The sequence below is a fragment of the Poecilia mexicana genome, unplaced genomic scaffold, assembly GCF_051168715.1.
Source record: "Poecilia mexicana isolate PSO_F unplaced genomic scaffold, ASM5116871v1 scaffold_8, whole genome shotgun sequence".
Lineage (NCBI taxonomy): Eukaryota > Metazoa > Chordata > Actinopteri > Cyprinodontiformes > Poeciliidae > Poecilia > Poecilia mexicana.
The window spans coordinates 17,310,767-17,334,343 of NW_028263377.1; the positions used below are offsets into that span (position 1 = coordinate 17,310,767).

At 38.3% G+C, this 23,577-nt stretch overlaps 2 protein-coding genes across 2 annotated transcripts; one reads left to right on the top strand and one right to left on the bottom strand.

Moving 5' to 3' along the window:
• Nucleotides 1-5,983: 5,983 nt before the first annotated feature.
• On the bottom strand, nt 5,984-12,119 carry LOC148158039 (protein VCF1). Its single transcript, XM_088008385.1, has 3 exons — nt 11,581-12,119; nt 9,869-9,986; nt 5,984-9,780 (listed from the first exon to the last, which is right to left on the bottom strand). Exons 1-3 carry the CDS (start codon nt 11,595-11,597, stop codon nt 9,565-9,567), a joined length of 351 nt encoding a protein of 116 aa, XP_087864511.1. The 5' UTR covers nt 11,598-12,119; the 3' UTR covers nt 5,984-9,564.
• Nucleotides 12,120-13,026: 907 nt separating this feature from the next.
• hid1a (HID1 domain containing a) lies at nt 13,027-21,715 on the top strand. Its single transcript, XM_014990870.2, has 19 exons — nt 13,027-13,523; nt 14,141-14,290; nt 14,822-14,992; nt 15,726-15,842; nt 16,447-16,553; nt 16,668-16,784; nt 17,268-17,475; nt 17,594-17,650; nt 17,746-17,886; nt 17,986-18,076; nt 18,311-18,462; nt 18,548-18,626; nt 18,754-18,918; nt 19,009-19,236; nt 19,655-19,806; nt 19,887-19,970; nt 20,055-20,146; nt 20,253-20,411; nt 21,026-21,715. The coding sequence occupies exons 1-19, from the start codon at nt 13,458-13,460 to the stop codon at nt 21,087-21,089; spliced, it is 2,400 nt and encodes a 799-aa protein (XP_014846356.1). The 5' UTR covers nt 13,027-13,457; the 3' UTR covers nt 21,090-21,715.
• Nucleotides 21,716-23,577: the final 1,862 nt, after the last annotated feature.

Genomic DNA, 23,577 nt, shown 5'->3' on the forward strand with positions numbered 1-23,577 from the left:
AACAGATGTGATAGATGCCTTTAATAACCTTTGGCTGCTTTTTCCAGGGTCCCCCGGGATGTGTTGTTATTAGGAACTAGATCTCATTATGATGACCACCTCTTCTATTGTCTCCCACGTCTAGGAGAGCTTCAAAATAAACCCAAAGACAACATCCGCCCCCCTGTACTAGTGCTGATGTAGCACTTGCTAATGGTGCCAGCATGTCTCAGTCCTGACTAAGGGCGATATGGCCTCACATTAACCAGCAATGGTGGAAAAAAAAAAAAACAACATTCTGGTGTCTGATCACCTGTTGAATTGGTGAGAATCTGCATTTCAAAGCGTTATGGCTGCTGACCTAACAACAATGCATTAGAAGAAACTGCAGAAGCCTGCTTTGGTAAATGGTGTTTGATGGCTTTAATAAGCATTTTCCATTATGCCCAGGAAGCGAGAAGAAGGGAAAAGAGCTCAATGGGAATACATGTAAGAGTGTGGGAGCCATCAGTGTTGAAAACAAAATAAAAGGATTTTATTGTGCCTCCATAACAATCGCAAACTCTCTTCCCTTTAAGTGTGTCTGAGTAGCTCCAAGCTGTATCCCAGGCATGGAGCTGGTGAGGGCCCATGTTTTATTAATTTGCAGATGAGCTCAGCTTTTGATGGCGTTGGCTGCCCATGGGTTCAATTAGGATAATACAGGGAGAGGGGCAGATTATGGGATGCGATTTAAGTGAGGGTACAGTATATCTCTTCCTGACAGTTATAGTCCAAATGCAACAAATTGCACCTTAGTGGCTGTAAGCGGCGCCGTATCAGTCCGATGGCGATGAAACATGGCAGTGTGGCGGGTCAGCTGCTGTATAGACAACGCAGGGCAGCAGTAGCCGAGTACCCCCGTCCTCTATGAGCTAACAACACACTCCTGCAGTTCAACCTTTTCCCATTCAGTAATAAAAGCCATTTAGAAAACAGTGGTCTATACAATGAAGCTCTGAGTGCTTGCTCGACCCAGTGAAGCCGAAACGCTCCCAGTTAGCACGGCTCTCTCTAAACTATTGCTCTTCTTCAGCTCTGGGGCGAAAGCCTGTGAGTGTTAACCGCTCAACGGACCAAAACCGAACCACTAAGACATCACAATTTTACCAAGATGATCCAGAGCGTGTGAGTGGAAGGGCGTGTATGTATGCATATTCTCCTTTAAAAGGGTTTGGATCCAAGTTTAGTTGAAAGCCACCTACACAACAAAATTTGACCACACACTACATGTTCAAGCATTTCAAAGAAATGTTGACATATTAATATCAAATTGTGTGGGTTTTACAGGTAAACACCATTACCTAGTGCTACACAGCTCAATTATTGACAAGAGGAAAAAGTCAGGACACCCTACCAACTACAAATTTACTTGAGATATTTCTTGCAGTTACCTACAAGCCCCTGACAATTATACAAGGAAGATTTGTCCCAATCTCGACTTTCAGCAGTGGGATGGCTTAGCATCAAAATACATTAATAATCTTTTTTTCATTGCATCAACATTCCAGATCACTCAGGCCTTCTGGTTTAATTCTACTTTACACCCCAAACTGAGAACTAAACATGGAGAGGCGACATTCACTTCTTGTGTTCCTCTAATCTGGAACAAACTTCCAGAAAGCTGCAAACATGCTGAAACGCTGAGTTCCTTTAAATCAAGGCTCTCATAATTATTGTAAGCAGAGTAGTGGAAAGGCATTGTTGTGATAATGTGCTGAAGGCGGAGTGTCTGAAAGAGCAGGAGCTTCTTAAAGAAACATAGGCCAATTTCAAGGTTTCAGATTGCAAAAAGTCAAATTTCTTTTGTTATGTTTAATAAATGCAGAATATTTTATAACAACTGAGGGTAATATAAAGTGACACTATGTACTTTACTGTAAGTATATAGTGTAAATACATCAATAAGAATGTTGTTTTGTTTATTTGTTTATATGTGTGTGTGTGTGTGTGGGGGGGGGGGGGTGTGCGTGTGTGTGAGAGAGAGACATTTTGTTAATCCATAAAAACAAGAATTTGTTTTTTTTTATTTACTTGCTGTACCTTGGATTGCACTGTTTGAATGAAAACATGCATCTGCCTTCTTCTCTGGACATTTTTATTGTCCTTTCCCTTTAAAGTAAGATGCAAAACAGTGCATGTGAAAATATAAAAACAGATTTAAACCGTTTGGCTCTTGAAACTGCTTCTAAGCTTGATTTTTTTTTTTTTTTTTTTTTTTGGGAGGTGAACACTTAGGATGACAGATTGGAGCCTCGACAGTAATTTTGCTCTGCAATAAAAACTGTAAATTGTCGCTGGAATGCATTGTGTGAAACTGAATAAGGCAGGCCATAAAGTGGAATTGGAGACAGTGACCTATGTATGCAGGACCTGATGTCTGTGTGGCTAGTCTGTTCATTCCGTGAAAGCACTAAAACAGAGACAGCTGTAGCGAGAGTAACTGGACTATCTCAGTCCAGAATCTGAGCAGCTAGCAACAGCAAGGGTGGTCAAATGAATTTTGTATTAACTGTACAGTTTAGCATTAAGTACAGATATTGTGTAAGGAATTTTCACCAGAATAAAAGCTGTGCTCCCTGAGGTGTGACAGATTTCACTATAACAGATCGACTCTAGCCGGGTCAATGTATAAGGCATGTCTCCATTCAAAGGTGGTCATGGGTGGCATCGGAGCTGGTGGGGTTTTGTCTGATATTGGCCAGGGCAAAGCAGATGTTTGCGTTGGCCGGGATGAGGAAATTGCTTACCTGATGCCAACTAAAGCCCCGTTTCAAGCCAGGCAACAGCTGTTCAAATACATTTCTGTCAAAGTTTAACAAAAATATGTCAAGGTCGACCAGATCTTTTAACTTTTATTGTCACGGGGTTTTAATTTGTGTCTTCTTCTTAAGAAATTGCTGCACTTGAAGAACTATGAGCACTTTGTCTTAGGTCTTAATTTTATACTTTTGAGTCTCTTAGCTGAAAGAGAGCTGGAAATATACTGTGATTGACTAGACTATAATTGGCACCTCTGTTAAAACGTTATGTACAAATATTATCTTTGGTGCTTCTCCAGCTTTGTTTCACATAGTTACAGTTGATTTAAACTTTTTTTTTAATATTGTACTGACGACTCATTAAACCTACTTTCTTGTAACAATTTTCCAATAACACATAACTGACATACTTCAACATTTTCTCTTATTTTCACTAGTTGTTATCTGTTGTTATCTGCGTCAAATTTTTAGCACACAGGGGGCATGAAGTCATGGATTATTAATTAACACTGTCAAACTTTAAAAGGAAGGTATTTACCAGCTTTAATACACATTTTCAATCTAATGATTGTATATTATTCAAAACAAAATATTAGGGATAGTTCACAGTTAAGAAAAAAAAGAATATTTAATACAGGATTGATATGCTCTATTTCAAAATATACCATTGTGGACCTGTAAGAACTCATAAATAAGAGTAAGACATTAAATTGCTAATTATAGAAAATATAGTTTAAGCTACATTTTTGCCTTTGTCCCTTTTGTCAAAAATGCCAAAAAAAGAAAAACTAAATGATGCGATGTCAGATACCAGACCCAGTTTAAGAACAACAGGGTAACTTTAAAATCAGGCTCAACATGAAAATAAAGCCGTCTTGAGTTCAAGGTGTTTTTAAAACTTTGAGGGAACGTCTAGTCAGTCGGTGAATAAAAACAACCACAAAACAATACTGATGCATAAAATGTTCAAAATGAAGTTGGGGGAAAAGATTAGCCATGTCATTTCATTGTAAAAAAAATAAAATAAAATAAAATAAAATAAAATCAATTGTATTGATTTGCAGTAGATATTTTTTGTCCAAGAGAAAAGAAAAAGAAAAAAAGGCTGGAAAGCCAAATTTCTTTTCAATGCTCATTTTTTCCCACCATTTTTATCAAGACCTCAAACATGATTCGAGCAAATTATCAGATTTTTTAAGACAGTGTTTAAATAACAAAAATGAGTCAGCTTAATTTATTTAAATTATGGTCACAAGTAATGTTGTTAAAAACAATTTTCACTTACTGTAGTTTTTTTGTTTTTTTCCGCACTGAATAAATGTATTGAAGTAAAATTTTGGATTCTTCTCTGATTTTTCATGTGTATTTGTGTTACCAGTCATAGCAATAATCATGTGACAGAAAAAAAAAAAGGCAGACACGTTTTCACTTTTTTTTCTGTCCATTCATCTTCAAAGGAAGGGAAACAGCAGAGTGGACGAAGAAAACAAATCATCGGCCAACCCAGATCTGTTTCACTGGCCATGGTAAAAATAAAACAAAATATGCGCATACAAAGATCCAAGAACAAGGACAGTCCATTTAACTCTCTCTCGCCCCTGGACTCAGCTGAAATAAGCCATTCATCACCACCCACCCTAATATCTGTTTTCTGAATAGAAAAGGATCTGGGTGTATTTCTGTGTGAGAAAACAGATTAAAGATAAATAATCTTTCACGAAGCCCACGCTATTTTATCCCACTGCAGAATGACCCAGCATGTGAGTTTTAGCTGTGAGGACTATCACGTTGTGAAAGGCATGGGGTTTGCTGCCCCCTGTTGGGCATTTTCTGAACGGCGGTAAGGCAAACCAGACATCTTAGAATCATTTAATATCTATCTACTTATCTAGTAGAATGAAAACTGCTTGATGTAATAAAAATAAATGATACATATATGTACATATGCAATAATATCTTGCGTATGTATTTATTATTATTTTTTTAGGAACTTAAATCAATAAGAAAAGTTTTATTGATTCATTACTCACAGAGCCCCTGTATTTCAAGATTATGGTTCAAAGCTATAAAAGGAAATAAAAAAAAAAGAAAAATAAAATAAAATTATTACTTGAAAAATTAGAAGATTACATTACAGTAATAAAAAGGGTGAGCAATTTTCTTCTTGGGGAAGATTGCTGACGTTATACAACTTGTCCTACAGAGAGTGACTGACAAGGTATTCCTAAAAAAAAAGGTGGTTATTCACAGAGTGCTCAATGCAAACATGTAATTGGAAAGTTGAGTGGAAGGAAAAAGTGTAGCACATGCAACAGCTGTAATCAGAGCTTTGTCGTATCTCAGATAAGAAGTAGAAAAATAACTGAATTGTTCCTCCCATTTTTACATTTTATTTAGAAATCAGGGTCATGATTAATACTCATGGCTGATTATATACCGTTTTACTTTTTTTTTTAATTTAATTACTGAAATTAATTTACTTTCCAAAACTGCTGTAATATGTGGCACTCAAGCCATTTCTTCAATCTCCAGGTCTGGTAATTGCATTTTCAGCCCTATAATTAAACAGTGCAAGGTTCCCGTATTTATTTGCTTGAACAAACATACCTGTTATTAGACTTTTCAAAGATTAAACCCTTGGAGACCCCTTGACACTTTCTTTATTTCACTCTGATAACGAGAAGGTACTGATTAAAAGAGCTTTGTTGCAGATGTGTAGGAGGCCTCTCGTGTATCATCGCCCATTTGTCATCTCAAATTTAGCAGAAGTTGAGTGGGGGATCGAAGCAGGCAGTAATGAGGACTCGGCGCCTCCGCCACGGTAACTGTGGTTACGAGCGGTGCATTAATGTATGTAATCTGTTACTATGTCTGTGACAAGGACACGTACTGTGCTAATTAAAGAAACCTTTCTGTGCTCCTCCTTGAGACTTAGGTCATGTCTCATTAAAAAGGGTCTCAGTTCATAGGAAACCATTCATTACTGGGCATTTGTGATGGTGGGGGTAGCGGAGGGGAATGCACAAAGAATACAATACATATCCAGCAGGTACATGATGATGGTGTGAAAAACCAACAAATAAAGCTTGAAATACTTTATTTCAAAGTACTTGAAATACTTTGTGCTAAGAGGTAGTCAGTAAATTGTAGATTTGACAAGTTTTGTAATACATATATTTTTTTTAAAGCATCAAATGAGACTATTTCATTTTAAAATCAAATTTTATTTCTTTAAATGAGAGGATATCCACCGAAGCAGAGAGAGAGGAAAAAAAAAAATCTGTCATGTTAATATTTTACATTTCTAAATACAAAAAATATATAATCCCAAAAAATAAATATGAACCACAGCTCAAAAATGCTTTCATTTTTCACACACTGAATTCAAATTTGTTGTTAAGGGACAACAAATTAACAAAATACACTAATCCCACTTTAGCAGTTAGCTATCCTTAAATCAGGACAATCAGCTGGTGTACTGTGCACAGAGGCACAAACACTCAGCAACCTTTTGAGTATGGCAGAAAGGCAGGCATGTGGTAATAAACTCTCAAAGTAAAATTAAAAACCTTTTCTTTTGGCAAAATCAGTCAAAGAAAAAAAAAAAAAACTAAATCTACAAAGAAACATTTGAGTGTGTTTTAGTTAGACTAGTCAGAAAGAAAATTTGTGGTGAAATCTGATTTTATTTTTTAGGGTGTTTTCTGGATAATGACCCAAGATTTGGAAAAATGCAAGCCAGAAATCATTGGCTCTCATTTCCGCCATTACCATGAATGCCCCTTATACTTTGCACACAATGCATCATACCTGACCTGCATTAGACGAATTAAGTAACTGGCCAGCAACTCTTTGAAATCTGGTTTAATGTGTGGAAGATCATGTACAAAAATAACCTTCTGATTGCTTTCCCTAGACTCTCTTTTGCCAGACTTTGGATAATCAAGATCTAGGGCTTTTTGTAGCTGTTCTATAAATGGAGATGCACTTCTATACCAGCATTAGCAGATCCTGTCCAACAATAATAATAAAAAAAAGCAACACAGAAAGACTTAAAATGTATTATTAAAGCATGTGTAAATATTGTCAAAGCATTGCTGTACATTCCTTTGTACTTTTGGTGAAATGGAGGGGAGCACTGTCACAGAGACAGCCTTCTTCTTCCTACCTCAGCTCTTATAAAAAATGAACATTTCTTTCTGCGAGGCAACAAAAGTACAATTGTGCTTATAAGATTCCAGGTGCAACCACAACGAAAATGACCCTCTAAACCTTATGCCAGGTAGACGTACTTTTAAAAGTTGCAATGTTTGTTCCACCATGATCACTTCTGAGATTCATCAATGTGCATCTTATGATTTCTAGGAAGATGACACCGACGTTGGAATGGAAACAAATGAGACTAAATCTACCAGATAATGACGGTCACAGGTTAATCCTCCCGTTGATATAAAATACTACCATCTTGAATGGGCTCTTCTTTTGGTTGTAGTAGTGATCTTTTCTGCGTAACTAGTATAAACTATGAAACGCTGCGTGACGATGATTCGTCATTGCAAAAAAAAAAGACAAGCTGCAGCTTGTCTACCTAACACCAAGAGGTGGCTTCCTGTGTCTTTCAAAAGTATTCATACCCCTTTGAACCTTACCACACCTAGGTGTTTTATTTTTCCATAACCACTAATTTTTTGGAATTTTGTGCTATAGACCAACATAAAGTAGTGCATCTTTTTAAAGAATGTGATTGTTTTTTTTTTTTTTTAAGTGATTTCAGTATAAATCCAGCTGTTCTGTGAAGCCCTCGGAGATTGGTGAGCAAACTACATCATGAAGACAAGACACATCAGGTCAGGGTGAAAGTTTAAGGAAACGTTCGATTATAAAACAATTTGCTAAGCCTTGAACAAGCACGGCGAATCACAATATTCTGTGTCGAACAACTCCGATAATTATTAACAATCCAGTTTCCAAGAGTGCATTTGTACACGCAAACTGAACGGACAATTTAATGTGAGCATAATTAATAATTATCTGATTTTCAAAACACAAATCCCTTAAGTATTGAGGGGAAATTATGGATTACAGGTGAACAAGCAAAAAAAATAAAACACGCTCAACTAGCAATAAATAAATTGTTAGGCAAACGCCGCTTGCAGTGCTGTTGAGGAGTGCGAACAGGTTTGATTACAAGCGTAAAGTACTCAAGTTTACATTATTAGTTGCAATCTCTTCGCCATCTTGTGAAAATGCTTATGGGCCACATGTAGGGTCTGTTATTAAACCTTAAAGTCTATCTTCATTACTGTTAAGACATTATTTGTTCCTCCATAAAGTATTGTAATTGTTTTATTGCCTGGCACTAAATGGAAAGGACACAACTGCACACCAACTACGGCACTTCTGACTAAACCGACAGCGTGTGTAAGACGAACGTTAATCTGAGAAGCAGCCAAGAGGCCCCTGCTAACTCTGGAGGAGCTTCCAGAAGTCCTGAAACTTTTGGTGTGTGCTTATTTTTATGACATGTAATATGTAGCTGACTCCAATACATCTGTGCTGTTTGGTTGTACAAATGCACCACTCAAAGTTACCAGAGTATAGTAAGGTAGCCGTTTTAGAGCAATACATGCAGTTGAGATTTATAGCCAAAAAAGCAATGTCATGAATTTTTGATCATTAGGTCTTTTGTTACCGTTTTAAATGCCGGACCTAAAGTATTATGTCCACATCACCCATCCCTAAAGCACCTTCAGATATTTTTATTTGCAAAACAAAAAAATAAGAACATATTTGTTATTCATTTTTACGTCAATGGAGTACTTTGTGTTGTTCTATCACAAAAGCAACTATATAAAAAAACAAAACAAAACAAAAAACACTGAAATACCTTGGTTATGATGTGACAAAATGTCCAACGGGTATGAATGTTTTTGCAAGGAACTTTATGTCTATGATCAGAAAATGTAGCTATTATAAGGCAGCAAAGCGATTCTTACACCCAGCTCATCGAATTAAGTCTTATTGAGATCTGGAGAAAGCAAAATCAAGTGACAAAAATGAACCCGTGGGACGTACAATGTTCAAGAAAAATCCTGCAACAATCAGGTCTGTTCACAAGCTACAAAGTGTGAGAGGAAAATTCAAGCCCACGAGGGATAAGCCTAAAATATGATCCGAGACGATCCTGAAGTCTGTTGGAATGCTATCATAACAAACCCTATGTTCTATGGCCTGACTTGTCTTCAACTAAACTGAATTCTAGTAGATAACATTGAAAGTCTTACCCACGTTAACATCCCCCCCTCCCCTCACCCCCTAGACAAAATATGAAAGCAAGAGAGCAGTCTAAGACATATCCTCCCTGAGACCGGTCCATGTACTCACACCTGTCAGAACCCTACTGTAAGACTAAACACTTCACAACGACTGGCCCAAAACTGGCGTTTGGTGCCACTTCAGCATCTCTACGGTTTTCATGTACAATTTAACGAGGACACATAAGAACCCACAATCAGTCGCGTACACTTTAAGGCTCTCAGAGCAGTTGGTGAACCAGATTGGTCAGAAAATAAGTGGAGTATAGAATGTTTTGAGTAGATCACAGTTATCAAAGTTGTTATTGCTCAACTGACAGATGAACTGCTCCTATAGATACTGCCATCCACCCACAGATGTGCACAGCTGTGATATGTGTTGCAATGACTGGAGATGGGAGAGGAAGAGCCGAACGAAACGACCGGCGACACGTTTTCAGTCCTTTGGCGTCTCAGAGGACAGCGTCATTTCATCTGGGGTCTCTGAGCTGACCTCGGCTTTGCAGGCTATAGAAGTGGGCCTCCCTGAGGATGCGGTTGATCTGCAGGTACGACAGCTGATCTGCGGGGCCGCCCAGCTCCGACGAGAGGCCGGAGCTGGAGGGGCTGCAGGGGCCCAAAGCACACCGACTCCCAGCTGCATGTTCGGGACTGCTGATGTTGCTGCTGCTCTCGCTGTTGGATGTCTGTTCGATAAATGACAAGAGCCCGTAAGTTGATGCATTTGAAGGTTAACGCAAAATGGGAAATCACAGAGTCATAAAGAAAGAGTACCTCTGAGTCCCAAGCATCCCGACCTGGCTCAGGGGAGAGAGGATGAGCACTGCTCTGCCTTTTGGCTTGAGGCACCAGGCGGCTACTCTCCTCATCACCACCGCTGTGCTGTCGCTTCCTGCATCAAAAACGGATATTTCTCTTTGTTACAAACATTTCAAGTTAACAACAGTGCTTGGGGATCTAAGAATTCAACGGGCAAACAATGTTCAAGTCTTCTCATTTCAATCAATCAAGTTTAGTTGTTATAGCACATTTCGGCAACAAGGCAGTTCAAAGTTATTTACATCATAAAAATACAAAGTCGCAGAACACACCACACCACGGTATACTTTGCTATGTCATAGCCGACACAATCTGTTTTCTGAGATTTTACAAGACAAGACCAACACAAAGTAGTGGAACAAAATTCACATGGTTTTTAAGTTGTTTCACAACAAAAGCAAAAAATAAAAGCCCTCTTTACTTGGATACCCCTAAATAAAGTCCAATGCAAACAGCAACCTTTAGAAGTCACTGGACTGGTGAACAGCCGCCCAAATTTATGTCATCCTGAAGAAGCTGCAGAGAGCCACAGCTCATGTGGAAAAAAAAAAAATCTGCGTAAAGCACAACTATTAGTCATGCACTGCACAGATCTAGTTTAAAAGAATGTGGAAAGAACAAAGTCATTGCTGAAAGAAAGCCACAGGAAGTCCCATTTGCAGTTCGTCACAACCCATGGAGGGGACACAACAACCACATAGAGGAGGGCGGTGTATGTAGATAAGACCTGATGCTAATAATTATGATAGGTAGAAAACTAACCCTGTGCACATAAACCTGCACACACTAACCCCATATGGTGAAACACAGTAGTGGCAGCGTTCTTCATCAGGAAAAAGGGAGCTGTTAAAAGTTAATAGTGAAAATGGATGAAGTTCTATAGGAAATCCTTGAAGAAAACATTTTGGATGCTGAAAGTAAATTAAACTGGGGAAGATGGACAGCAACCCTAAAAAAACATGCTGGGGTCAAATGGGCTTAAAAGTCATTTTTGACAGAAAGTGAACCAATCTTAAATAGTCATAGAAAAAGGATGCAAATAGCTCTCCGGTATTTTAGGTGTAAATATAGAGTCAAACTGAAACTGAATGTTTCATATTAAGCATATTAAAGAATAAGTTCAAGTGAGAATCGGTGAAAGGACTGGACAAGTGATATTCACAGACACTCCTCATTCTGTCTGAGAGATTGGGCTGCTTTCCAAAGAAGAACCATGCATCCTTTAGCTTATACAACACAATTACGCACTGATTTTCGTTTGTACTTCACATAAAACAGATTTAAATTTGTGGGTGTAAATACGACAAAATGTGAAAAAGTTTAGTGTTTGTAAAATACAGTAGATATACATAAAAAAATACAGACTAAAAATCTGACCAATTTAACAAAAGACTTCGGCGAAGAGTCACTGAAACCTAAACTGTCACATAAATGGCTAGACAAGCTAATGTGAGCATTACTTAAAATAGTAGCAGTACCAGAAAATGACATATTAACTATATTACTGCCATAACACCATTATGTTTGGTGTACCAGCGTATAGACAACCGCTACTCTTTTTAGCATAATCTACGATTTTAAAATGGCTACTGCGAGGTGTGAATGATCAATGCACAATGTTTTAAATAATCCCATGTTATTAATACTAACGTGCAGAATGAACTCACCTGTTGTCAGTCAACATATGATAACACTTTTTCCACCTGGAGGAGCTTCTACCGTAGTTTGTTTAAATCCGAAAGAATTATTCGGCTTTTTAGTTACCGTCTCAAGATGTCTGTTGATGGCCTATGGCTTTGCTTAAGCTAACTTTCCCAAACTAATTAATTACGCTGAATAAAGGCGGAATACAATGGTCCATGTTGGCAACGCTGTCACATTAATAAGCTACTGTTTTAAGCCACAAAATCAAGCATAAGCAGCGTTGAATAGGAAATAAACACCAAAAATTTCCGCTAGCTGGTTAACAATTCCTCTCAGGCGCTTTGTCATTGGTTACAAGCTAACGCTAACGTCATAGCGAGTTAACGTATTTTTCTATATTAGCAATGTTTTCTCAGCATTTCATGTCAGAGTTATCTAATGCAAAAGTCCCACACGATACTGCTAACTTAACTTAAAATGTCGATATATAACCAGAGCCGATATACGTCCTAGACCTTAGCTCAGATTAGCTAGCTCTCGAACATACAGCCAACCGCAACTGTTGTGTTTACAACTCACTGCGGCTGCGCAGGGACTACTGACTTGTCCGTGTCCGAGCAGATTCAGTCTGCCAACTCTTTTACATGAACGAGAAGAGCGGGTTCCCGTCTAAGAGGAGGTTATTTTTATATAAATATTATGATATTAGTGAAGCTGTTTTTGTATACTACATATGAACGTTTGTGAGCACTCTGTTTTCGATCAACATAGACAATGCAAAAATTTGATAAGTCGATAACTAAAGAGTCGTTTTGATAACGTTCATTGATGGAAATAGCCAAAAATGTAGGATCCAGAAAAAATTATGAAAACTCCATCGTGGTTATCGTGGTGCTTCAGGGTTTTCTTTCTAGTTTTTACTTGATTTATTTTCTATTTTATTGAAACAAATGTAACAAGTTCAAAATAAATTATCAATCTCTTAGAAGATCACACCTAAAGTGAATTTTATTTAATATTTTATTTAATATTATATCATTATATCAGATATTTGCATTTGTGTCTCTTGGCCAGGACTCCTTTGAAAAATAGATTTTTAATCTTTATGGTGTTTTCATCCTAGTAAAATTTAGATTAAAGTTCACAGGGTGTTGAAGATTATTGTTATGTTCTTACTTTTATCTACAATTTCAACCAGATATTTCAGTCTGAAGCACATAGACATTGAAGTATACCAAATTATGCTGTTTGGAAATGTGTCTTAGTTAAGTTTAAAAAAATAAATCAAATTAATAAATTACAAAATAAATAATTTGATATTGAATTTATTTATTAAAACCATATAGAAATATATAACCTCTTTCTTACCTCGCCCTTCTGGGCTGAAAGGCATCATACTTGCATTTATTTTTTGTTTTATTTTTTGTGACGTCTTTACTGATTTGTATCAAGAGGCAGGCCTAATTAGCAGATAAATTCATCCACTATAGTAAAGGAACCATGAAATTATAATGGTAATACTTAAAATACACACCTTTATAGAATTTCTAATTTTCTGCAAAACATTATTTAATTATTTATCCATTCAGTTGATTATGAACATCCCATTTATTTATTTACAGTTTGATTTGACATATTTATTTATTTATTTATTTATTTATTTATTTATTTATTTATTTATTTATTTATTTATTTTCAATTTAATTTATGTTTAACAATCTGGCACTTCAGGCGCTCCATAATTCCAGCCCTCCAATAGTTAAAAAAAAAAAAAAAAAAAAAAAGAAAAAAAGAAAGAAAAAAACACGCCTCCACCAATGACTCAAGCGTAGGACGGAGGTGAGATTAACAGGGATTCTCAGCGGCAGCAGATTTGCGTGTCTGAAGGGAATCGACCGCGATGGGAAGCAGCGATTCAAAGCTAAATTTCAGGAAAGCGGTGATCCAGCTCACGACCAAAACGCAGGTATACATATATGTGTGTGCTTCAGTGGAACAAATTATTACCATCTGAGCGCAAGAGCGCACCGAGGAGCATCACCGCTCCGTAGATGAGAAAGCGGCTCCGAAATGGCAGCAAAACAAAATTAACCTCCGCCTGCAAGCAGACTTTTAAAACACAACCTTTTTATTTCGCAAAATTATGAGATAAGATTATACTGTCATTGTGAAGCTGTAGATTAAAGGCGCCGTAAAAATGCGTGGTACATATCACAAATTGGATTGGGAAACAAATAACCATAACCGTGTTGTCCTGGCGTTAGCCTACATATTCCGTGTTTGACGATAATTGCTGGTGGCGTTCAGCAAAAATCATAGCTGATGACGTAATTCCGGGAATAAACACGTTTGCAGATGCGGCAGGTGGAGGCTGAGGTTGGTGCGCAGCAGAAAGCTCCCACTGTTGCTAGAACAAGCTTCAGTGTTTACATTGCCATTAAGATAATGGATAGTTGTGTACCATCAGGTTAGATAAGTAGATTTATCAAATAAAAATGAGTAAACATTCCGTTTGACTTTTGCGTCTACAATCTGATTCATCTGGTGAATCTGTCGACTGAATTGTGTCCGTGTTTTCCTCAGCCGGTGGAAGCCACAGAGGATGCCTTCTGGGACCAGTTCTGGGCAGACACCACCATCACGGTCCAGGATGTTTTTGCTCTGGTGCCAGCTGCAGAGATAAGAGCTGTTCGAGAGGAGTCGCCGTCAAACCTGGCAACCCTCTGCTATAAGGTACACACCGAAAGAACACAAAACATATAAGAATATGAGGATATCCCGATGTTGAAGTGAAATTATAACATTATTGTAGCCAGTGCGGGATTTTTTTCTTCTTCTTCTTCTTGTTTTGGAAGCCCACTTAGATGTGGGAATAATGAGTCAACTCCCCTTCCTTTTTCTCTGCTTCCTGTCTTATTTCCAGCTTCCATTTGAAGCTGCATATCTGAAACAAAACAGACACACACAGGCGTGCAGCATAATTAAATAAAGCGCAAGGAGACCAGAGTCCTCCAAGCAAAGCTTGTTACCAGGGTTTGTTATCTGCTTTAGACAAAAGCTCTGGCACACTCTTGATAATGCTGACTTTTTTTTTTTTCAGTAATTGTCTACAAAAACAAAAACAGTGCTCCTTATATAAAGCAAAATGTCCTAGATTTATAGCTTACATTATACATTTTGCACCCAAAATCCATTTGAAGCAAGAGTAAAACTGGCCGGAAATACACAGTGTCACAATGTCTTGTTTGTTTGTTTTTTTTCCAGGCGGTGGAGAAGCTGGTGCAGGGAGCAGAGTCCGGCTGTCCTACCGACAGGGAGAAGCAGGTGATTCTGAACTGCACTCGCATCCTGACCCGGATTCTTCCCTACATCTTCGAGGACCAAGACTGGAGAGGGTTCTTCTGGTCAACGGTGCCTGGTGCAGGACATGCTGGGGTGAGTGGCAACAGAGGATATTCTCGTTAATGTTTAACAGATTATAGTTGCTCTTCCATTTTAACATTGACGTGTTATCATTTGTTTTTTTTTTGTTTTTTTTTTGGAAGCTATATGTATTTCAGTCAAAAGAAATAATCCTCTCGAGAGAAAAATATAATCCAGTAGGACTGAGCTTTTGCTTACATCACTTTATGAACAAAGAAAATGCTCCAACTATGAGTTAATTTAGATGGAGAGACATTCTGGTAATAACTGCTGCTTGAGGGGATTCACATCAGGTCATGTGGTTCATGTGGTTCAGAGTGAGTCCGTATCCATCTTTTATGGCAAAGCCAACCTAAAATAATTCAGATGCATTTCGCACTTGTATTTAGTGTCTGATGTGATCAAATCACCCAGGCAAGATGCTAGTGCACCCTGTCTATTGGGTCTCTTTTTGGTTATGGTCTGCAAATCTCATAAGGGATGACAAAGGCAGTTGCTTTTTGTGCTTTTTGTGGCCTGTTTAAGTTTTTGAAGCTGCTTCTTTCCAGCTGTAACGTGCAATTTTTGCCCCTTCCTTGCACCAATCTGCATGGGAATAACATAGCAAAGCAGCTTCCTTTTGTTAAAGTTTTAGGAGCTCTTGTCTATTTTAGATTACATTAAATAATTTATTTTGGCATACAGCACAAAGCTCTGACATGCAAATAAAGGTTCTTGCGGCCATCTTTTTTTTTTTTTTTTTCAGACAGATGAGCTGGACGACGATGATGGAGCCCGACCACTGGCTGAGTCGCTGCTCTTGGCGATCGCCGACCTGCTCTTCTGCCCTGACTTCACTGTGCACAGTCACAGAAGAGGCCCTGTGAGTACCTAATGTCCTGAACACTGTGCAATCTAATTTAAAATGCCATTCATTTTGTCATATTCCCAGCAGCAGCAGCAATAGCATTGTCGGGAATAGTGTAATAGTTTCTGTCTCTTCCGAGCCTCACTCTAATCTTGTCTCATGATTGAAAGGTAAGAGCTATTTTCGTAGCACCGTTTCCTCCTTCCTGATCCGAAGTCGCCTCACTAACCTGTCCCTCGAGTTTTGCTGGAAGCAGAATGCAGAGATAGTGACAGGTTTCTCCGCCGGTCGCACCAGGAAGACGTCAACTTTCCACTTTCAGAATGTAAACAATGTCTAGCCAGGCAGCCGGCGTAAATGAGCAGTGCTTTCTTTTTTTTTTTTTTTTTTTTTCTCTCACATGTTGACTGTAAACTGAAATGTAGAACAACTATCTTTTAAAGGAGGATAAATTGAGGCTTTCCTTTCCACAGACTGAGACCAACACATTATATGTTCCTCAGAGTGAACAGGTGTATGTCTACTAAAGGGCTTTTTTTTTTAATGCAATGTTTCTCGTTTAGGCATTAGCAATGCTTAAAGAAATTCAAGTTGAAGTGTTTGCTGTGACTATTTCCAGGACTCGGTGGAGAACATGCAGTCTTTAGACAGCTGTGAGTACATCTGGGAGGCTGGGGTGGGATTTGCACAGTCCCCGCCTCTTAACTACATCCATGACCTCAACAGGTAAGTTTGGTTTACATTTCTGCACCTGACAACACCTAAATCACGGAATAAGAATTATTTTCCCCTTTCCGTCATGCAATGATCCATTTTTTAATTTTTTTTTTTGACATTCAGGGCAGAGCTGCTGAGATTGTTACTAACCTGCTTCTCAGAGGCCATGTACCTGCCTCCTTCACCTGACAACAGCGTCCTCAACCCCTGGGTCACGTTCTTCTGCTCCACAGAGAATAGGTAACGGGCTTTTATGGGATCGTCCACCTACGGTTGGATACCTTTTTAAATTGAATAATTAATTTATTTAAATTCCACTAGGGAAACTCAAGTTATAGACTCATCACATTCAGTGTTGATGTATATTTCATGTGTTGTGATTTTTAACTTTGGTGCTTATGTCGTACAGCTAATAAAACCCAAATTCAATTTATTTAAAACTTTAAATTCTTGAGTGAAGTCAGTCGGAAAAGTCCTGTGATGAACTGGTGACCTGTCAATATGTACAAAACAACCATTTATTTTTATTTTTTTTCCACATTTCACACTTATTGTTTGTTCACATCATTTTGTCAACATGTCGACATGGACGAGTTTTCCTTTTCCTTCTCTACTTAACACAGCTGGCAAACAGCAAACAGTGTTTACTGAGATTCACTTTTTGAGTGATTCTCCAACAGTCTTTTCATGGTTTTTTTTTATGTTTTTTTTTTCTCCTATTAGACATGCTCTTCCTCTGTTCACATCTCTCCTCAATGTGGTCTGTGCTTATGATCCGGTGGGCTACGGTATCCCCTACAACCACCTGCTATTCGCGGACTACCGGGAGCAGCTGGTGGAGCAGGCTGTGCAGATTCTTATTGTGACGCTGGAGCACGATGGAGGAGCTCCCCGACCCGCCGCTTCGTCATCCAGCATAGAGGAGCTAGAGGTATAACAAAGAGACCTGTTGACAATGTTTCGTTTTATGTCTTTTTGTGGAAAAAAAAATACTATTTCACACGACCCCACGGTTAAAAACAAAAAATAATATCTTGATCTGTCTGCAGAATGCTGGCCCTGAAAACCTCTTTGTCAATTACTTGTCGAGGATTCACAGAGAAGAGGTTTGTTTTGTTTTTTTTTTTAAAAAAAAGAATAAACAATTTTGGTCAATTTCTTTCTTGTACTGAAAGTTCTCTTTACGCTCCTCCATCGGTAGGACTTTGACTTTGTGCTGAAGGGGCTCGCTCGTCTACTGACCAATCCTCTGGCTCAGACGTACCTGCCCCACTCCACCAAGAAAATTCAATTCCACCAAGAACTGCTGGTGCTTTTCTGGAAACTCTGCGATTTCAATAAGGTTGAAGAGCACTCAAATAAAGTGAAAGATTAGTGAAGTCTCTTTTTTTTTTTTTTTTTTGTTAAGTAACACACTTTTACTGTATGATTCACTCGACAGAAATTCTTGTTTTTCGTCCTGAAGAGCAGTGATGTGCTGGATGTTCTCGTTCCAATTCTCTATTACCTGAATGATGCCAGGGCAGATCAATGTAAGTTTGGGATTTTATGTTGCAGGTCAACACCAAGTAATGCATTACAGTATGTGTGATGGTATATGGTTTGCTTTTCTTGCTTTTTTTTTTTTTTTTTTATACACCAAAAACAATAACAAATCCTTTCCCTTCTGCGGCAACAGAAGGGAAATATGCTTTCATAGTTTAGATAAAAGCATATTCATATGTCAAATGCCTCAACTTCTTTAGCATGTTGTGTTCTGGCTGCAGCTCGTGTTGGACTCATGCACATCGGCGTGTTTATTTTGCTCCTGCTGAGCGGGGAGAGAAACTTTGGCGTGCGCTTGAATAAGCCGTATTCTCTCCATGTTCCAATGGACATCCCGGTGTTCACAGGGACGCACGCAGACCTGCTGATAGTGGTGAGACGGGATTCTGCATGCTGAAAGCTAACAATTACCGCTGATTGGAGTCACGTGGAGTCTCAACGTTTGTTTTGTTTTCTAGGTTTTTCACAAAATCATCACCACAGGACACCAGCGCCTCCAACCGCTTTTCGACTGCCTGCTCACAATTATTGTAAATGGTAAGTTGGCATCTTTCTTTTTTATAATTTTTTTGCTGCAGTCCTATAATATTTAAATCTTTTAGGCTTAAGGTCATAGGAATTCTCCAAGTATTGCATCTGCTCTTCTTCTTGTTGTTGCTTACAGTTTCCCCCTACCTGAAGAGCCTGTCCATGGTAGCAGCCAATAAACTACTCCACCTGCTGGAGGCCTTCTCCACCACCTGGTTTCTGTTCTCCACCGTTCAGAACCACCACCTTGTCTTCTTCCTTCTTGAGGCTTTCAACAACATTATCCAGTACCAGTTTGATGGTAAGCTGGATCCGCTCTGCGTCTGCGCGTTGCTGAAACGCTTTAATTTTGCACGTCTATTTATATAATAATTTTTATCTCTCTGGCCAGGAAACTGCAATCTTGTCTATGCCATCATCCGCAAGCGCAATGTGTTCCACCAGCTGGCCAATCTGCCCTCTGACCCCGCTACAATCCAGAAGGCTTTGCAGAGGAAGAAGAAGTCACCAGATGTGATTTCCCGCACAAGCTCCCAAGAGACTGTGTCCATGGAGGGCTCCCACCCGGCGGTGCCAGCAGAACCGGGCACGCTGAAGGCCAGCCTGGTCGCTATGCCAGGTACTTTCATGTCGACTGAATACTTTGGATTCAGTCGTTACACAATCAACATAAAAGCTTCCGTGGTTTTATGGAAAGCAAACACTCCTCTTGGACCTGAAATAGTTAAATGTTTTATGAACCACTTTTTTTGCTACAGCTCGTAAAGAAGTTCCTCTTTTTTTTTTTTTTTTTTAAGGCTCACTGTTTTCCCTGCTGAGCTAAAACACCAGCTGCTACTCAGAGGCCTCAGTCATCCTATGTGTTGCATAACGCAACTCATTAGACCATTTTAAACGTGTTCCATTAATGTCTGATGAAAATAAATCCAGTAACAGCTTGTATTACTGTAAGCAGCTGGCACCATAACAGCTGATTCTCCAGTGTTTTCGGCCTGTGCCACCTCATTGGTTATTGTAATGTCATCGACTTCTTTCAGGCATAGATAAGTTGACTGAGAAGTCACAGGTATCCGAGGACGGGACCATGGTGTCGATCCCAAAGTTAGACTCTCCACGGACGGTCCACTCAGACCAGAGTGCAGCCGCTGGGACCAGTGACACAGAGTCAAACTCAGGCAGAGACAATGAGGTAGGTGCTTTGTTATTGTCTCCATGTGTTGTCCACAAATTCAATGTCAAATTTGTTAATATTTTTCTTGGTGTTATCAGGATGTTTTCTACACTGAAGCAGAGATGGAAAGAAGTTTGTCAAGTGCCTCTTCGACTTCGTTATGGACTCCTACCCCAGAATGGGTGAGCAAACTGTAAAACCTTGGTTATTAGATAAACTTTTTTTTTTTAACAGTGTAAACAAATCAATATTTCCTTTTATCCCAGATCCTATCTTGGAAATGCAAGTTGCCCCTTCAGACTATCATGCGTCTTCTACAAGTACTAGTTCCCCAGGTGGAAAAGATCTGCATTGACAAGTTGGTTTCATGTCCTGAAATGGAAAAGTGTCGTTGAACTTTTTAATAAATATTGTCAGAAAAACAAAAACAAAAAAAAAACCAAACACTTTCCATTTCTCTCCAGGGGTCTAACAGATGAATCGGAGATCCTGAAGTTCCTTCAGCATGGCACGTTAGTGGGCCTGTTGCCGGTTCCTCACCCCATCCTCATCAGAAAGTATCAAGCCAACGCCGGCACTGCTATGTGGTTTCGTACTTACATGTGGGGAGTTGTTTACTTGCGGTAAGTCAGGCATGACTGCAGCTCAGTTATGATACAAAGAATATTAAGGAAACCAGGCAATGCTTAAAATGTTTTGATAACAGCATACAATCAGCTGTTTAAATTTTTGACAATCTGAATCTCTTGAGTTTAAGGAGTTAACATGACTTGTATAATAGCCATGTGAATCAAATATGATGTGGACGCTTTTAACTCTGACTGAATGGTTTGTTGCCAAATTATTTTTGAAGTTGTGCTGTGTTTCACTTTCTGGAGACGTGTGCCATAACGAAAACTATAGGCGAAAACTACAGGCATTCGGTGAAGAGAAGTCTCTGGCATCCATGATTTAACGTCTAAATTACAAGTCAAAGTGTATGGATGAGCCTGGGGTCATAAGGAAACACTTAGCTGCGAAAATGATTGCCTTGTCTCCTGTTGACACCACACAGTGGTTAGCATGTAAAAAGAAAGCTGTGTCGACCCAAATACTGAGCCTTGTGGGATTCTCTGCTATTTGTAAATTGACGTCAAAGAATAATTTCTTGATTTAATTAATTTTCTATCAGGATCTACCACCTCTGCTGATTAAATTATTATTATTTTTTTTATCTGTGTTTGTTTATTTTTTGCAGCAATGTGGATCCTCCCATCTGGTATGACACTGATGTGCGCCTTTTTGAGATCCAGAGGATGTAGGCTTAACTATTTGATGACTGAAAAATGAACTGCTCTTATTCTAGACGTATCTGCTGGTTTCCCGGAGGAAAAAAAAAAAAAAGAAAACCTCACTGTGTTAGACCTGTCTTCTAATTATTATGCTTGCACCAAACACTTTCTGATCTGGAAAGATTAAAGATGTATGAAGTATCACCAATGTCCAGAAACAACTATGTTTGAACATTTCTTTAAGACTTTGAGACAGCAGAATGTCTGTTAAAGCACTGAGAAGAATGAAGCGTTTTCAAAAAGCAAAGAAGTGTAACAGAAATATTTAACTGTTTGTCATATTTATTATAGAGGATGTGGTGCTTTCCAGCAAAGGCATGTAAATTATCTTCGATGACACTGTGTTAGTATTTCTAAGTATTTATTGTATTTCCTATGCTTTAAAGTGAACTTGCACTTTTCTGACTTGTCTGTTCAGGTTGTGGTTTAATGTGACGTTTCAGATATGGAGATGTTTTTATGTAAATGACCAAGAGGTTTATTTTAGACTTTTTGTTTTGACTTCTTGCTTTGATTTGTGAACCTTGCAGTGCTTGACTTTAAAACTGTATTTTCTTGAATTGTCCTGAAAATATATATTACTATGGCTCTGTGAACTACGTGTTGCTGTTGGTATGCGTTGCAGAAAAATGCTTTAGCGTGTCCTCATATGAACTATGTACATATGAGCTCATAACCTTGAGCTATTGTTTAACAAATGAATGGGGAAGTTCCATGTTGGCCACTAGATGGAGCCACAATACTTTTGGCCACGTAGTTCAGACATCGTTTGAGTTTGACCAGTTTGTGTGTCATAACTCGGATTGTTCTGATTGTAGGGCAAAGACAGTAGGAACCACAAGGTCACCAGAGTTAGACTTTGGAATATTTAAATCATTTATTTTAGTAGTTTAATTTAAAAACTGCAGTTTGATTAATTAGACACAGTATTAAATATTGACCTCAATTCCTTTTTTGTTGACTTACAACTGATAGAAACCTAAAATTCAGCTTTATGTTTGGATTTCCTCAATGGTACTCAAGGCAAGTTTGTAGCTATCCTTGCTACTTATCCACTTTATTCTTCCACTCAACTTTTCCTTAATGTAGTTGGATACAGCTTAAGTTTACTGCCTGTTGTACAAGGGATTATTTCCTCTCTTTCTCTTTTTATGTGTTAAGTACAAAAAGAGTGTACAACAGGAGCATTCTTTCATATTTACCGAGTGAAAAGTGTGCTCCTTTTACTTATCTGCTGAACAGGTTTTTGACGGTGCTTTCATTAACACACGTCTCAAAGCTAAAAATTAAAATGTGTCATGTTCTTCTCTGTACAGGTTACAAAGCTACGCTGAAGGTGTAACAAATGACAACAAAATGGGTCAATTGGTGTCAACTGATTGACGACAATTTAGCCCCACGCTACAGACTAACCGTGGCAGAACGTTTTAACATGAAACGAGTTTCACCAAACAAAATTTCAAGATATCTGAAATTGGTTTATGAATAGGCCTATTAGTAATTTAAAATAACACTCATATTTTGTTCACAGTGTTTTTTTAGGCTATTTCATCTCCTAACCTTCATAGCTAAATCATTATCATATCTTTATTCTAGACACATAAGAAGATGAAGATAATATTAAAAAACAACAAAATAACCTGTGTTTACATAACATTTCTATAAGACTTTACTTTTACTTCTCAGGCTTACCCTTCTATGCCTCTATTATGCTTTTTGTTCCTTGCTTCCCTCTATAGTATAGTCACGTATTTTTCATATGTGCATCTATTAAAGTTTTAGCAAAGGTCTTGCATGTTTTCCCCTATTTTTTCTTAGCCTGAGGGAGAATGGGTTAAACACACTCCTTTTACGCAAGTTCATTTCCAAGAAGCGCGTCTAGAAGGGTTGTTCAGAGTAAAATAGAAACTGTACCGTGGAAATATTTATAAATTGAGGATATTGCTTAAAATATAATTATTTTTTTTTCTCCTAGTTCCATGAACCTGTTTAGAAATTGCAACTTGCTTTATCATCCACTTAGCGACATGGGCTTTGATATAAACAAAAGACTTTGCACATGAGGGAAATACAGGTTCATTGGCTGGTTCATGTGTTTTATTAACACACAAACATATTCTTAGAAATATTTTCATGGAAGGTTTGCCAGCAAATTTTTTTTTCCTGCTGACTCTGGACATTTGGACAATCCACAAAAAAAAACTTAAGTAACACAAGACCTGCCCTGGAAAGGCATTCACAATTTTTTTCTTTTTTTCCCCACATTTTCACTTTACAACCAAAAACTTCAGTGTGTCTTATTGGGAAACTTGTGAGAGTCTTGTATAAACCATTGCATAATTGTTAAGCTGAATGTAATGGTTAGTTTTAAATTGTCTTCGCAAATAAAAATAATAAAAGGGCTAGTCGTTCACCCAGCTCCCCTTGCTCAGATAACTAAATAACATCTAGTTTTTGA

Coding starts and splice junctions, on each gene's coding strand:
- hid1a (XM_014990870.2), top strand. CDS start 13,458: ATGGGAAGCAGCGATTCAAAGCTAAATTTCAGGAAAGCGGTGATCCAG. Junction 19,807..19,886: donor ACTCAGGCAGAGACAATGAG/GTAGGTGCTTTG, acceptor TGGTGTTATCAG/GATGTTTTCTACACTGAAGC. Junction 19,971..20,054: donor GGACTCCTACCCCAGAATGG/GTGAGCAAACTG, acceptor CTTTTATCCCAG/ATCCTATCTTGGAAATGCAA.
- LOC148158039 (XM_088008385.1), bottom strand. Junction 9,781..9,868: donor GGGATGCTTGGGACTCAGAG/GTACTCTTTCTT, acceptor TTTATCGAACAG/ACATCCAACAGCGAGAGCAG.